At 36.7% G+C, this 14,329-nt stretch overlaps 1 protein-coding gene and 1 long non-coding RNA gene across 2 annotated transcripts in view; one reads left to right on the top strand and one right to left on the bottom strand.

The window, feature by feature from the left end:
• Window positions 1-11,360, top strand: part of LOC103470484 (GDNF family receptor alpha-2) — a 68,730-nt gene extending 57,370 nt beyond the window's left edge. The window contains exon 8 of the mRNA XM_008418951.2: window positions 10,233-11,360. Within this exon, the coding sequence (XP_008417173.1) occupies window positions 10,233-10,358 (126 nt within the window). The 3' untranslated portion in view covers window positions 10,359-11,360. The remainder of the gene's footprint in view (window positions 1-10,232) is intronic.
• Window positions 698-10,277, bottom strand: LOC103470483 (uncharacterized). The gene is made up of 3 exons (XR_534497.1): window positions 10,189-10,277; window positions 9,248-9,382; window positions 698-2,308 (listed from the first exon to the last, which is right to left on the bottom strand). It is a non-coding gene; the product is annotated as an uncharacterized LOC103470483 (long non-coding RNA).
• Window positions 11,361-14,329: the final 2,969 nt, after the last annotated feature.

Genomic DNA, 14,329 nt, shown 5'->3' with positions numbered 1-14,329 from the left:
GATTTAGGCCTGTTTGTCTCATATTAAAATTAGCTAGATGAAATACAAGATTTAAATGTGAAGATTGGAAAAAAGGTATATGACACACATTTGTTATGCACGTTTTAAGATTTAAGATTTTTTTCTTAAAGGCATTGTAAGTGTTAGCAAGAAGGCAAGATTTGATATCCAAATAAATGTGTACTTTAAACATTTATTACTTCTCTTCAAATCCTTTTCTTGAGAAATACAGAACTATAAAGATGTTTAAAAAGGGTTTTAAACAAATGAATCCTTTATACTGACTGGACATATAAAAAAAAAATAGAATTTTTTCAATACTAAGGTCTATTTCTCTCTTAAAATAGGCAAGACTAAAACTCATTGCATTTAATTAAAGTAGACGTGTGTTGATCTTCATTTAAAAAAGGAGAGGTTGTAATAAAGTCGCCACTGGTCTGCTTTGACCACTAGAGTTAGAGCACTTATCAAAGGCCGTGTCACTGTAAACCTGCTTTGATATTTTGTGCATAGCAAGCTAAACAATTCGTGTCCTGGTTTTAGGGAAAAAATGTTAAACATTTGAGAAAGAAACTCAAGTAGCTAAAAATTGACCAAAGGTTTCTACTTGGGGGCAGCATAGAGAGCTTGACTGTCCATATGGCAGCTAAACTGCTTTCTGCTAAAAAAGTAAGTAATGAGGCAAACAACAGCCAGGATACTTCAAGGATTTATTTCAGAGACACACCAGGATATTAACGAGGAGGAATATAATGTTGTTGTCAGGACACACGAGGGTGTGCATGAGCAACAAAACTGGGAAGATTGAGAAGCTGACTGAGCAGCTGACACCTGGAGACTCATATTAATATGTGACCCAGACCAATATGTGTAGTGATTTCTCATATGTTTATATTTGGAAAATTCATTATGATTTTTATTCATCACTTTGGTTAGGCATGCTAATGTGAGCAAACAACATAACTGTTCTTGCTTAATTTTTTCTATTTTTCTACCTAATATAGGTATGTATACTCCAGATCAGAAAACATGGCAGCAAAAGTTTTATGCAGTTTCCCATACAGTACATGTGTTTGTACTTGTAGTTATCATGTGTGTTTTCTGTCCTCTCCCCAATCGCCACATATGGTTGCAAGGAACTCAGAAAACACCCTTTGTTTGTTTGTTTTTTTTTATTTTTGGTGCATAGATACCATGAGGTTATAGTCAGTTATCTATGCATTGGAAAAACAAACTGCGTTTTCTGAGTTTCCTGAATCTATGGGGAGCGACTGGGGACAGCAGAAAAATGAAACGCAACACGATAACAGACTACAACCTCATGTATGTGAATATCTGGAACTGAGTTGACCGTAAAAGCAGAGAGCGAGGGGCATGAGTGAATCTCTTTTTAAAGTACTTATATTTCTCTCTTCTTTTTTTTTTTTTTTTTTTTGAAGGGGTGGTCAGAGTGTCAGGAAGATTGCACACATAGGTTTGGTTTCTTGTGGATTTGAGCTATTAGTCTTAGTAAATAAATATGTGCCAATATGGAGCCATCAGGCTGATCACTTCAGATTAACTTCAAATTCACTTGTCTTTATTGTTGCTGTCTTTTGTTTGCTTTTAAATACCCTAACAATGTTGGGCCCTTTTGCAGACTCTGATCTCATTCCTACTATGTCAGCATAGCAGATGCAAACTCAGAGATGAATTGACTTGTTGAATTTAAATCTCCATTAAAAACACACTTTTACTCTCACTGCTTCTAAAAAATCTGAGAAAATGCCAGTGACCAATATTTATATTATCTTTTGTTCTTTTGGTTTTACTTGCTTCATATTCTTCTCATTACCTTTTGTAGATATTCTGTGTTTGCTCTCTTTATGTTCTCTTGGAGGTGTCTTTTATGTTAAGCCTCACAACACTTTGGGCAGCTTTGATGTTTCTTTAAAGTGCTATATAAAAAATGTGTATGGTGTGCTGCTGTGTTGCAAGGAATCCCTAACAGGGTCTTCTGCACGATTATACAACTCAAGAACTCAACATAAGGCGCCCTTCACATTACAATCCTGACATCTATTGAAGCAATCAGTATTTTTAAAAGGCAATTCATAATAAGATCATTTGGCTTTACCCGGGATGATGACATCCAATTGAAATATCATATTTTATCCCAAAGAATAGAAAGTTAAAAAAGAACTGAACGATGCAGGATTTAATCTGGATTATAGGCTCTAAAATAGTGGCCCAGGGCCTGCAGTCAGTTTAATTCCATCTACTTTGAAGACTTCCATCAACTCCACTTAAACTGGCTTCTCTGGTCTATCTGAAAAAAGAGAAGAAAAAAAACATGTTGCAGTACTGCAGAAATGAATAAATGTTTGTCTTTTAATAGAACCGTTCTTCATCTCCCTCTTCAAATGAACGTGAAGATGACAGCAGCACATTGTCCGTGGCAGACTGTCTTTTTCCCTCACTTTGTTTCTCCTGAATGGGAAAGAAATATTTCACCCTGCACTCTCAAGCCAAGAGGAGCCGGCTGTCAGATTTGATTATTTCTCGCAATGAATTATAGTTGCATTTCGCAAATGTGTTTTAGATGTGCAACGCAGGTGACTAATGACCCAGCTCACCTTTGCAGGAGACCCTCTTGCCCAATTTGGCAGAATTAGAAGGCGTATCATAAAACAATGCTTTGTAAAGCATTCCGCTGCTGTTGTTATTGTTCGTGTTGTTCGTTTTATTTTTTTAGTGACTGCTGCAGATTTAAATCCAAGCAGTGCGAAGTGTTTATGAATGCAAATTTGTTTGTTGAATGACTGACTCCCATTAAGACATATCACATCGTAGTCATTAAATGGTCACACTTCACCTGAGGCACTTATTGTTGTGCTTAATACGCAAACCCTCATCGTCGGAACAACAGCAAATTAAAACCTTAAAAACGTCGCAAAGAGGAGAATTAATGAACAAGCACCTCCGATAACAACAGCATGTTTGGGGGATATGTACTGGAGACAAGGTGGAAGAGTGAGAATGGATGGCGCTTTCTGGGAAGGTTGGTGTGTGTCAGTATTGATGCACTGCTCAGTGCCTGTCTCACTGCAGCATGGTGTTTAATTTATTGTAAAAACGGTAATTAGGAAACAATAAGACGTGTGATTACTCAAGCAGGAAGTTTATAATTAGAGAGGGAGCTGTTAGGGACATTTTGGGCGGCCCTGTATTCTTAGACAACTGTGGCTGGCAATTAAAACCTGTCAAACTTCCATGGCAGATAAATTGGGGGAGTGTTGTTATGGTATGAGTTCTCTTGGCAAAAGAAAGCCTGTCCAAAGCTGTAAATCTCATACCGACCAGCAAGCACAATGTAGTAGCACAAGGCATCTGTATGTGTACACATAACAACAAATGATATGGGTAAAAGTGCGCGCCAGATGTTTGATGGATGGATAGACTTTATCATTTTTTTACAGAGTATATGCTAATCTGCAGCCTGGGGCTGTCCATGTCACTCATTTGGCTCCTTTATATGCTTTACAATATCTTCAGCCAATATAGTTGCATAATTATTCAAATGTCAGTGTCAGTTGTTGTTGGCTTTAGCATTTAGAAAGTAAACATGTGGGCGAAAGCGCAGTCCTTTGAGTATTTTAAGGGTGCTTCCAAATGAGCTTCGATTGATTTTCAGCATGCATGACTAAGCCTCTTTTCCCGACTGGACAGAGTTCACTTTAAGGTTTTTAAATGTCATAATTTCTTCATTCATACAAACAAAACAATGATTCTGCCTAGAAGTTTAAAGTTCTAGAAGCAGACTGTACCGTAGAGCCTAATGTTTCTTGTTTCAGTGTTTTATTGAAGGGTTTTAACTTTTCTTTTCTTTTTTTTTTTCATGTGTATAACAGACACTTGACACCCATAGAAATTTTGGCGCAATATGTTTTTGTTGAACAGAAAAGCTTTAAGCACTTCAGAGGACTATTGACTTTGCTTAGCACTATGAAATATATTATAAGTGAAACGCTTAAACTCCTGATTTGTTCCCGGCCTATTAGCAAACTTTAACGTTGTTAAACTATGTTGGAGAATTGACAGAAAGGGATTCGTCCAATAACTGGTGGGTCCAGTAATGTGTGTTTGAATGGGTGAATGACTGATTATACCATAAAGCGCTTTGGAGTACTCAGACTTGATCAAGCGTTATACAAATGCAGCGCATTTATCATTTAACTACGACTGTACAATCCCATTCAGATGCTTAACAAGAAATATTCTTTATTTCTAAGGAAATTTTGTTCAGCTTCATGGAATGTGTTTATGCCATAGAAACTGTGGCTTCTCTTTCGTAAGGTCTGAGTAGGACCTTAGTTTTCTTTGTCTTCTTTTAACTGTAAGATGGGTTAGCAAAAGGATATTGCCAAGGTCAGACAACCAACATAAAAGCTTGGAGTTTGGTTTGGTATAAAGTAAGTAAAAAGAAGAAGGAAAATAAAGACAGCATCAAACAAAGCTTTGTGGAATGTTTCATGTTCTACAAGAAGATATGAATGGCTGATATGTTGTTTGCATGCGTTTGAAGAAAGATGAGATGGTTTGGGGGAAAAATGGAGACACCATTACTGTCTGCAGTCAGGAACAGTAGGCTTGGTGCTGCTTTCTTTTGTCAAATGATTTGCATACGTGGGTAATGCCAAGAGGAAGAAGGCTATGTCTGCTTTTGTACATGTGTAAAACATTGTTCCTTTTCTGTCAGTTATGCTATGTAATTCAGATATACTAAAGAGAAGACATTCTACCACATGATTGCTCAGAATGAGGGATTACTGCAAAGTTGGCTCCATACCAGGCGCTCAAAACTACAAATTCTGCACTGGCTACAAAAAAAAAGAAGTTTGTTCACTGAAAAATCTGCAGTAATCTACTCTTGAATATATAAAGAACTACATCGTTAAGGAAACTGAATAACATGCTATGATAAACACCTGCACTGTAGATCCTTGTGAATTTATTCATTTCTCTCAAATGCCTTTATATTTTCCTGAATTCCACCTTTTACAGTCTATACAGGCTGCCGTCTTTCATGGAAAATGTTTCTACAATTAGTTAATTGATGAATAACGTTTAACAATTTAATGGAAAAAAATAATAATTTCAATGGGATTTATTTATTAATTGAACATTTTCATACAGGTACTTCAGTAACTTAAAAAAAAAAGAAGCTCATGCCTTCGTTGTGAACCTTAACAATTAAAAGAGTGTACGTATTTTATCTGTATTATTAAGCACTGATAATAACGACAAGAATGATTTTTATTGATTGATATCTACCTTCAACGACTCTGGACTGCAAATGTGCAAACCTGTATCATTTTCTTCCAAAATGACAACAAACGACTGTCTCTGCTGAGGAACTTTGTACAGGCAGGAGTTTGCAGGAATGCCAAAACAAATGACATTGTGTTTTTGTTGTGTTATGCTAGCGTGCTGCGCTGTGTTCAGATCCGTAGCTCTCATCTGAATTCAATTGAGTGCAGCGGACCTGAACACAATCCTGATCCCTGCCTGCGCAGCAGATTATATCAGACAGGAGGAGACTCAGGCTCACTGTTGCCCCCTACAGCTCAGTTGTAAATTGAACTCTGTTCAGTTTAAATTGAAAACTTGCCTCTGTGGCTTCTGAGTTGATCAAATTTTGCTGCCACTTCATAAACATACATCGGCTCATAGCGAGTGCTAATTTCCAGCTCTGGATATAACTTAGATTGAATTGTAATCTATTCCCAAAGCAGACTGCATGATTGTGTTGCATGAGAATGAACTGAGTGCCATGAATTGAATACAAAGAGTTAATTTTACATAATAAGACATAGCCTTTGTTTATTTTTGTAGAGCACCAAAAGTTAACGTTGTCATAAACTGGTGCTATTTAAACAAACTGCACTCAAACAAAATTGAATCCAGGTCTGACAGTGGAAATCGATAGCAGCTGTGTACCTTTAGGAATCACATTGTGCTCAGTAAGATCAAATTTAAGACAAAAAGACTATCTTTTTTTTATTTTTTTAGGAATTCTTGTGTCTTTAAAAATGGGATGAAATGAGAAGTTTTTACAGCCCTTATACTTGCAGATCCTCTGGGGAAGCTGCAGCTGTCTGCTCTCCCTCGTAACCTTTGTTTATTTTAAGCTCTGCTGAACGGAACGGAGCGTGGACAGCAGCTACGTAACTCAATTACCCAATAACTTGCCTTGGGAAATGAAGCCCTGTTTACTGTAAACTTGAAAATGAACTGATTGACAATAAAAACTGATCTCGGCAGGAGGAGCTGGTTCGATGAAAAATCACATATAACCCTATAATCACATATTTGTTCGTGCACCTTTTAAATGTTTGAAACCCTTTTTTTTTTTCCTGCGGTTGACGAAATATGAGCGAACGAGTGCATGAAGCTGGCTTTGTTCTGTCACAGTGTTTGCGTGCATCTCCTGCTCGTGTTCAGTCACCCGTTAATATGTGTGTGTGTGTGTGTGTGTGTGTGTGTGTGTGTGTGTGTGTGTGTGTGNTGTGTGTGTGTGTGTGTGTGTGTGTGTGTGTGTGTGTGTGTGTGTGTGTGCGTGTGTGTGTGTGTGTGTTACTCTTCTCCCAGGCCTCTGTATGGATGTGTGGATATTGGCTGCAGACAGCGATCTGGACTCATGTCAACAGGCTGCTGCCACACATCACTGCCCCTGCTAATTAATTGGCTTTTAGTTGAGGATGTGTTTGGTGCATTGTCAAGTTACCCACTGCTGTCCCCGCATACATTTCTCTGTGGTAGCATTTTATAATACTATTTAGCTATAAGTGATTTAGAACTATTAATGAGGATTTATAGTGGATGAAGGAGTGGCCAACCATAATTAAATATTTGTTTTTCTTTTCATGTGCTAAATTTCTAAAATGGACAAAAGCGCATTTTCAATACATTGCAGCATAACAGAACAGTAATCTTATTTCAGTCGGGCAACTCATGCAGAAAGTTTGTCCATTGTGGAACAATGAAGGATATTTCTATTTTATTTTTTTTTATTCTCACAAATTACTTGCATGCAGAGAGACGGATGGTATTAATTTAGATTATTATGGTTTACAGCTAATGAAAACCCAAAATTCAGGCTCCTCAGAAATGTTTGCATGTTATGTTTTTTTTGTTTTTCCCAATAAATTATCTTTAATGACAATGTTCTGTTATGGCCATGTCATAACCTACATAGTGACAGGGATGTTGTTAAGCAAACTTATTGCCACCATTGACAAGAAGGATGAGCTGAAAGTGTTCATTGCTAAAGAAGCTGGCTGATAAAAATGTAAATGGAAGTGTGATGGGGAAAAAATGCACAAGCAACAGGGATATACCTGCAGGCCAAAGAGGGTTGTAAAGAAAATACTTTTGAAGATTATCTTAGAGATTCACAAGTTGAGTGTTGCAGCTAGAATTTAAAAAGTTGGCACACAGATTTAACCAAATTCCTAGTTTTAAATCATACCTGCACCAGTCGATGACAGAACTGTTCCTCAGTGGTCCAAAGTCCTTTTCAAGTCAATGTCAACTTTGCATTTTTTTGGAAAATCAAGTTATCACATCTCTGAGGAAAAGTGTAGCAGAAGCACAGCATCAGATCTGCTGGGAAGTTTCCCATTGCAGAAACGATTAGATGAACCATTGCAACAGAAGGCGTTGGTCCACTCTGCTCTATCAAGTCCAAACTTATTCACATCAGCTCACACTGCAAACAGTACCGTCACCTGGTTTACTAATAATGGTATCACAGTGTTCGGTGGCCAGCAAACGGCCATAAAACCCAATGAGAAATCTATGGATTATGTTCAAGAGGAAGAAAAAATACACCAGAGCCAAAAATGCAGACCAGCTGACTCAAGCTGGGCAGTGCAAAAATAATTCACGCAAAAGCAACATAGTGTACAGCACATAGACATACATTCGGTTGATATTTCCGAAAGATAGTAAAATGGTAACATTTTCTTAAAAACTAGATTTTTTGTTGTAATTAATTAACATTAACTGAAATAAATAATAGACTATACAATCTGTGTAATGAATAGATAAGTTTTTCAGTTAATTTATTTTCTGAAATAAATGAACTGAGCATTTTATTCGCTACACCTTTACATAGAACTCAGCTACCATCATAGGACTCTTTTATTTCTCTTTTTTTAACTTAATATATTTCACCACTCTCTCATTTCTGAGATATGTTGTTGTGATGTAAGATGGGTGGAAACATCTGGGTAGAAGCTTTGTGTATGTGGAGAAATAGACCAGCGTAATCTTTGCAAGGGATGCTTTGGTGAAAATGAGGGGAGCAGAAATGGTTTCACGTTCCTTATGAAGTGTTGCTGCAACGCTCTGCTGGACTGAAAATGGTGCCTCAACAAATTGACCAGGACTTCTTTAACTTGAGGACAAATGGTAATGTTTGATATTACAAGTATCCCTGGAAATGGGAGCAAAATTATTACAAATGCTAACAGCTTCATGGAGCAACACATAATGGAGCCGACTGCAGAGTGGGTAACAGGGAAACTCTGGAGGCCAGGAAATTTAATATCTGAACTCATTCTAACCTTTCTGTGCTTTAACGATTGCAGTGTTATGAATTACCTTTTCTAGTTTCTACCCTGAACAACAACAAAAAAAAAATCTCCTATGCATAAAAAGAAAGTGCTTTGATTTCAGATAATACCTTGTTGAGAGTATTTTTCTTTTTTTTTCTTTTTTTTGGTCGTGTAAAGTAGACCTTATGAAATATTGAAATTTCTGAGCTGCTGCTGGCTCCTGTAATGTAAGTTTGGCTTCGTAGCATGTTTTGCTTGTAAATAAAGTTGGTGATGAAAGCTTTAAACGCTGTTTGGAGACTTCCTGGCACAAGCTAAAAGGACTGAAAAACGAAAATGCAGACAAGCCGCTTTCCTTTGTTGCCAATTTGTTTAAAAGAGAAAGGATCACACTAAGCTGCAGAAGCCTGAGAGATTCTATGCTGTAAAAAAGTTTTGTCGCCTTACAGATTTCTTTCAGATTTTTTTGTTTTTTGTCAAACTTAAAAGAAATCTTATCAGACAAAGATAACCTGAGAAAAGTTCATTCATCAAGGAAAATAGTTAGAAAAGCTAACCTTTTTGTTTGTGAAAAAAGTATTTGTCCCTAAATCTAATAACTGGTTGTCCCATCTTTTTGTGAAAACTGGACATTTTGCTGTGTTTACCTCTATTGCTCTGCTGCACAACCCAAGTGAGTCTGAACTTCATGTTACAAACTGGCAGTCGGTCAATTTCTTTAAGAATATTCAGGTAGAGCGCAGAGTTCCTGGTTCCGTCAATGGCAGCAAGTTGTTCAGGTCCTGAGGCAGCAGAACAGTTCAATAAATTATAGCACCACCAGGTTTGTCTACAAATCGTAGGGCACTTTTTGTCTGAAATGTGGTGATAGGTAAAAGCCAAATACAAATGTATGTAAATATGTCTTCCAAAAAGATCCACATTTGTGTTTTCAGTAAACAGAATACTTTACAAAAGATCATGCAGATTTTGTCAGACGGTATTTTTTTGGTCAACAGTGATACTGAGCTCAAAACTCACTTAATTTCTTTCTTATTGTCAAATCCTGAACTCTGACTTTAACTGAGACAAGTGAGGCCTGCAGTATTTCACTTTTTTTTTCCTTCTTTCTAACCAGAAAATTTTATACTTCACAAGATCTCAAGAGCCGAACCCATAGGAAGTCTCACTGCTCCCTCCTACTGCAGCTTTTGTATATAATAGTTGTCCAACACCACACAAAGAAGTTCTATGTTGAAAACAAAATACAAGAACTTATTTTTGCAGGATGAATAATATTTTCAATATTCTTTTGGAGTAATTTTGATAGATTGGCCCCCCGAGAGGAAGGTCGCAGTTCCGTGTTTCCTCCAGAATAAGTCTGCATGAGGGCAAATACTTGTACATAAGACTTTACTTCATGCAACAAATTTAAATATGTTTGATCAAATTGATGTTCGTGGCAAGTACAATCTTCCATTAATAAATATAACTTCTCAGTCGGAGTCTCTTCTCTTTTCCACCTCTATCCTACATCCTTAATACCCGTATCAATTGTGAAAACAGGAAAAAAAAAAAAAACAGAACAAGTGTCTGAGTCATGTCTAACCTTTTCAAATCTCTCCTCCTCTCTGTGTCTTCCTATCTGCACAGATTAGTAAAGAAAGGAACGGTGGCCTGGCCCTGGGAGAGGATCGCTCTTCCTGTCTGCATGCCAACGTCTTGGCTCTGCTTCCCAGCCCGGCTTTGGCTCTGATTTTGGCTCAGCTTGTCTTGTAGAACCGCCAGGAGGAGGAAAAAAAGAGGTCATGCAACCACAAGCTGATCCCAAAAGCAGAAGGTGTCATTTCTGAGACTCTTAATAGGAAGGCCAAATCGCTGGTGACAGTTGACGCTGAATGAAATTTGTAAAAGCGGACGCGATAGGAGGAAATTAATAACATTTCAAAACTGAGAGTTTGAGGTATGTGTGACGCATTTTCTGCGCAAAAGGCTTTCTAAAGGACCTTTGTAGAGAACGCCAGTAAGACCACTCATTGACTGTCTCATAAAAACCCTGAAACTGAAGTTGTTGATAAGACTTCTTCACTTAAAAAAGAAAAAAAAACAAAAACAAAACAAAACAAAAAAAAACAAGTGAACATCAACGCAAGAACAAGAAACTGAAAATGAATTGTTGTGGAGAAAAACCGGGAGCATGAAGTATATATAGCAAGGGCAACAAAGAAAGAGACTTTTTTGTTGTTGTTTTTTGCCATGAATTGGCAAAAATCTTTACGTGAAAGACCGGAGCACAAATTTAACGGTGTTGATGTAGAATGATTACATTCTGTCTTTTCAGCGCTAGTGTAAACCTTACAGACTGTAAAGCCTTCTCAGTGTTCTGTGTGTTGGTATAATCTGTGACCATAATCAATCTGCCGTACGGAGCTTTCATTTGGTGCCGCAGTATAATCCTCAAGCTGATGGCGTAAAAGAACTAAAGCTAAAAGTTAATGGTTCTGTGCTCATTTAAGGTACTGTTGTTGACCATGGGTGTTCACCATGCGTCCACCTGCAAATGTGTGTATAATCCAGTCTCTATGTATATAAATAGCATTTTCTTTCATGTAACTTAATGATATCTAGTATTTTGAAAAGGACATTATTGTATGCTAAGACTGCTCATTATGGGTGCTGATGGAAGGCCTTCATTATCTGCATTTATATTTGTCTATTAAAGTTTAATCACAAATGTATAAAGCGATGAGATTAAATGAACTCAGTCTTTAAAAGCCATAACTCTTTGTGTCCTTATCATATTTTCTGAGTGCAAAGCATTTAAACATTCATGTTGTACAAAGAGCTCTTTAATGCATTTAAAATGTTGTGTTTTTCATGTTTTGCATCAAAAAAAAAAAAAGCTGGAATAGCAAAACAAACAGGGTTTTGCTAGCCAAGTTCTGGGTCAAATATGGACTGAGAAAATTCTGTGTTAATTCATGAATAATTGTCATATATATATATATATATATATAGAGAGAGAGAGAGAGAATAGAGAGAGAGAGAGAGAGAGAGAGAGAGAGAGAGAGTAGTATTGAGTTGAATCCTCTCTAAAAAATTGAGAGGAAAAATACAAACAAAGCAACAGCAGAAGTTACAACAAAAGAAAAATTTGAAAGTTGCTAATTAGATCCAACGCAATCCATTACCATTTAAAGATTACATAAAACAATTGCAGATTTCTCCCAGGGCAGATTTAAGAAAACTTAGAAGATAGTACAGGATTTTAAAGACTGAAAATCAAAGACATTGTGCAAAAAATATTTAAAAAATTTCACCCAGGGGTCTGTATTCTTCAGATTGACATGTCAAATAAATACTAACATAAAAACAGTGTAAAATAATGCTTCTCTATACTCTATATACTGACACAAATGCCTGCATACTTTAGGTCAAAACATTCTTGTAGGCAGCCAACATTTTAATTCCAGTGCACCATGACAGACAGAGGTTTTAAAGTCAGATGGATAAATGAGCCACAGACGTCTCAACATGTTGAAGAAAACCTCTGGTTTTACTTTTTGGGGCTTGTATGAACTTGAATATATCTCGTAGTTTCTATACTGCATACATATAGAATCATTTCATAACAAATGTATTTATTTGTTTATTGTTCAAATAAGTCTAGTCAATATTACAATAGTTAGTTAACGTGTCTCGGCGCAAAGTCTGATAAGATTGCTGCTGTACTTTTTAAATGACAACCTCTGAAGGATGCTGAGGTTCTTTCATAGACTTTGACCCAACATTTGGTTATGATTTTGTACATTATTTCCAAATTATAAACAACACGGAACAGGGTTAAATAAATTACACAATTGTTTTTTTTTGTGTGTGATCAAATAAGTAGTTTCATTTATTCTGTATTGTATAGCATATCCACATTTATAAAACGAAAGCTCATCTGCCATCTGTAGACGGAGTTTGAGAGTTTCAGCAACAATTGTACTCAAGGCCATAAATCTGTAACTCACTGTATAAAGTAAAATTATATAGGGTGTATAAACATAAAAATACTGCAGCTATTCCACTTGTGGAATCCCACAACGGTCCCTATTAGGAGCGACTTGTCAAGCTGTCAACCTATCCCTTAAATGGGTTCCCTTGCTGACTAAACGATGTTCCACGTGGGAAGGCTTGTTTCATCTGTTCACTGGCTCAAACAAAAAGAGCTGTTGTTTTCAACGACGACAGAAAGGATGTCAAAGCCGAACTAAAACGCCTTCATTTGTAAGAGAAATTAAAAAAAAAAAACAACTGAGAGGCAGTGTGGATCCAGTTTCGACATTCATTTAGAAACCACTGCCATGATAAACAAGGAGTAATATTTTACACAATTTCACGTTCTTTCCAAGGCAACAGTCATACACTTTCATAGGGGCTTGTCGATGACAGATGTATTTTTAAATGTTTACTCCTACACTCGTTTTTTTTGTTCCCCCTCAGAGTGAATGAATGTTTAAATTTGTTTCTCACAGATATTTTTTATTTTTTTTTTGTAGAAATATTTACATCTTCAGGCAAGAGATTAGCATAGCGCTGAGTCATGTAAATGTATACCATGAAACCGAGCGGTCTCAAATTAACAGCTGATTAAGAAAAAAATGTTTACAGTCTGTCGTGAATGAGGAGTGCTAAATTAAACCCTGCCGAATGTGTTATTGCACAATGTGGTTGATCCGCGGGATGGTGGGCTCTGGAAGAAATTACAGTCATTTCTGGATGAGCTGACTGGTCTGGGCTTTAGAGAATATACAGTAAAACTCGAAACGCTTGAGAATGTAATTAAAGATTTCCTCATAAGCTTGGAACAGTAACATCCTGTTTGATGTTTTGGCACATTTCCTTTGTATTTCATTATTTATCATTTTTATTTAATTGGAATAACACCAAGAAAAAAAAGTGCAACTTGTTCCTATTTAGGGCATGTCCACCCATTTTAACTTAAGTTTATATCTCCGACTACCTCCATCTGAAAAAAAATAAAACATAAAAAAAAAAAAACACGTCAAAGAATACATCAGCGCTTTGTTCCAGTTGTCACTGCACTGACAGTATTTACATGAAAGTAAGTCCACATCCCACACACCTATCAAGCGGCTCTCCTTTTATCTGTTCCTGGCAATGCTGCAGTCCTTTTTAAATTATATTATACCCCTTAAAGTTTACAGCACATGCTGTTCTATTTCATTTCCCAAGACAGGGAATACAGATACAGCATTTGGCTAAGTGAAAACAGAAAGTGGGTCTGACCATGAAAAAAGAGAAGAATTCAATACTATTTTAGTTTCAACAAATATCCAAACATCAACACCGAATGTCAGGCTCACTGCCTGAGATTCTAAACTCTAAATAAATGAGTATACCAAGAGTTTCTTATATTAATAACATTTCATGGGTAAAAATCTATCAAAGGCCAAGCTAAGCTACCACTTATCCAGCAGGAACAGCCTTGGTAGTCCGTAATGCAATAATATAGTCTAGACCACAGGAAAGACAACCCCAATATTTTTCTTTCTAGTTTTTTTTTTTAAATATATATTATTATTTTTTTATCCAAGAGGCACAGCAACGTTTCACAGCAAGTGAACCTGATAGGTTTCATTTGCATTTTCTTTTGAAATTACAAAATATGCTTTAACTCACTCCAGGAGAATGTCTCGGTTTGGCTTGACTCCACGGCTCCTTTTTTATACCTTCAGTCACTT

This window comes from Poecilia reticulata, linkage group LG9, assembly GCF_000633615.1.
Source record: "Poecilia reticulata strain Guanapo linkage group LG9, Guppy_female_1.0+MT, whole genome shotgun sequence".
NCBI lineage: Eukaryota > Metazoa > Chordata > Actinopteri > Cyprinodontiformes > Poeciliidae > Poecilia > Poecilia reticulata.
Note: the sequence above shows the minus strand (reverse complement) of the source record. Positions and strands in the feature narration are given on the sequence as shown.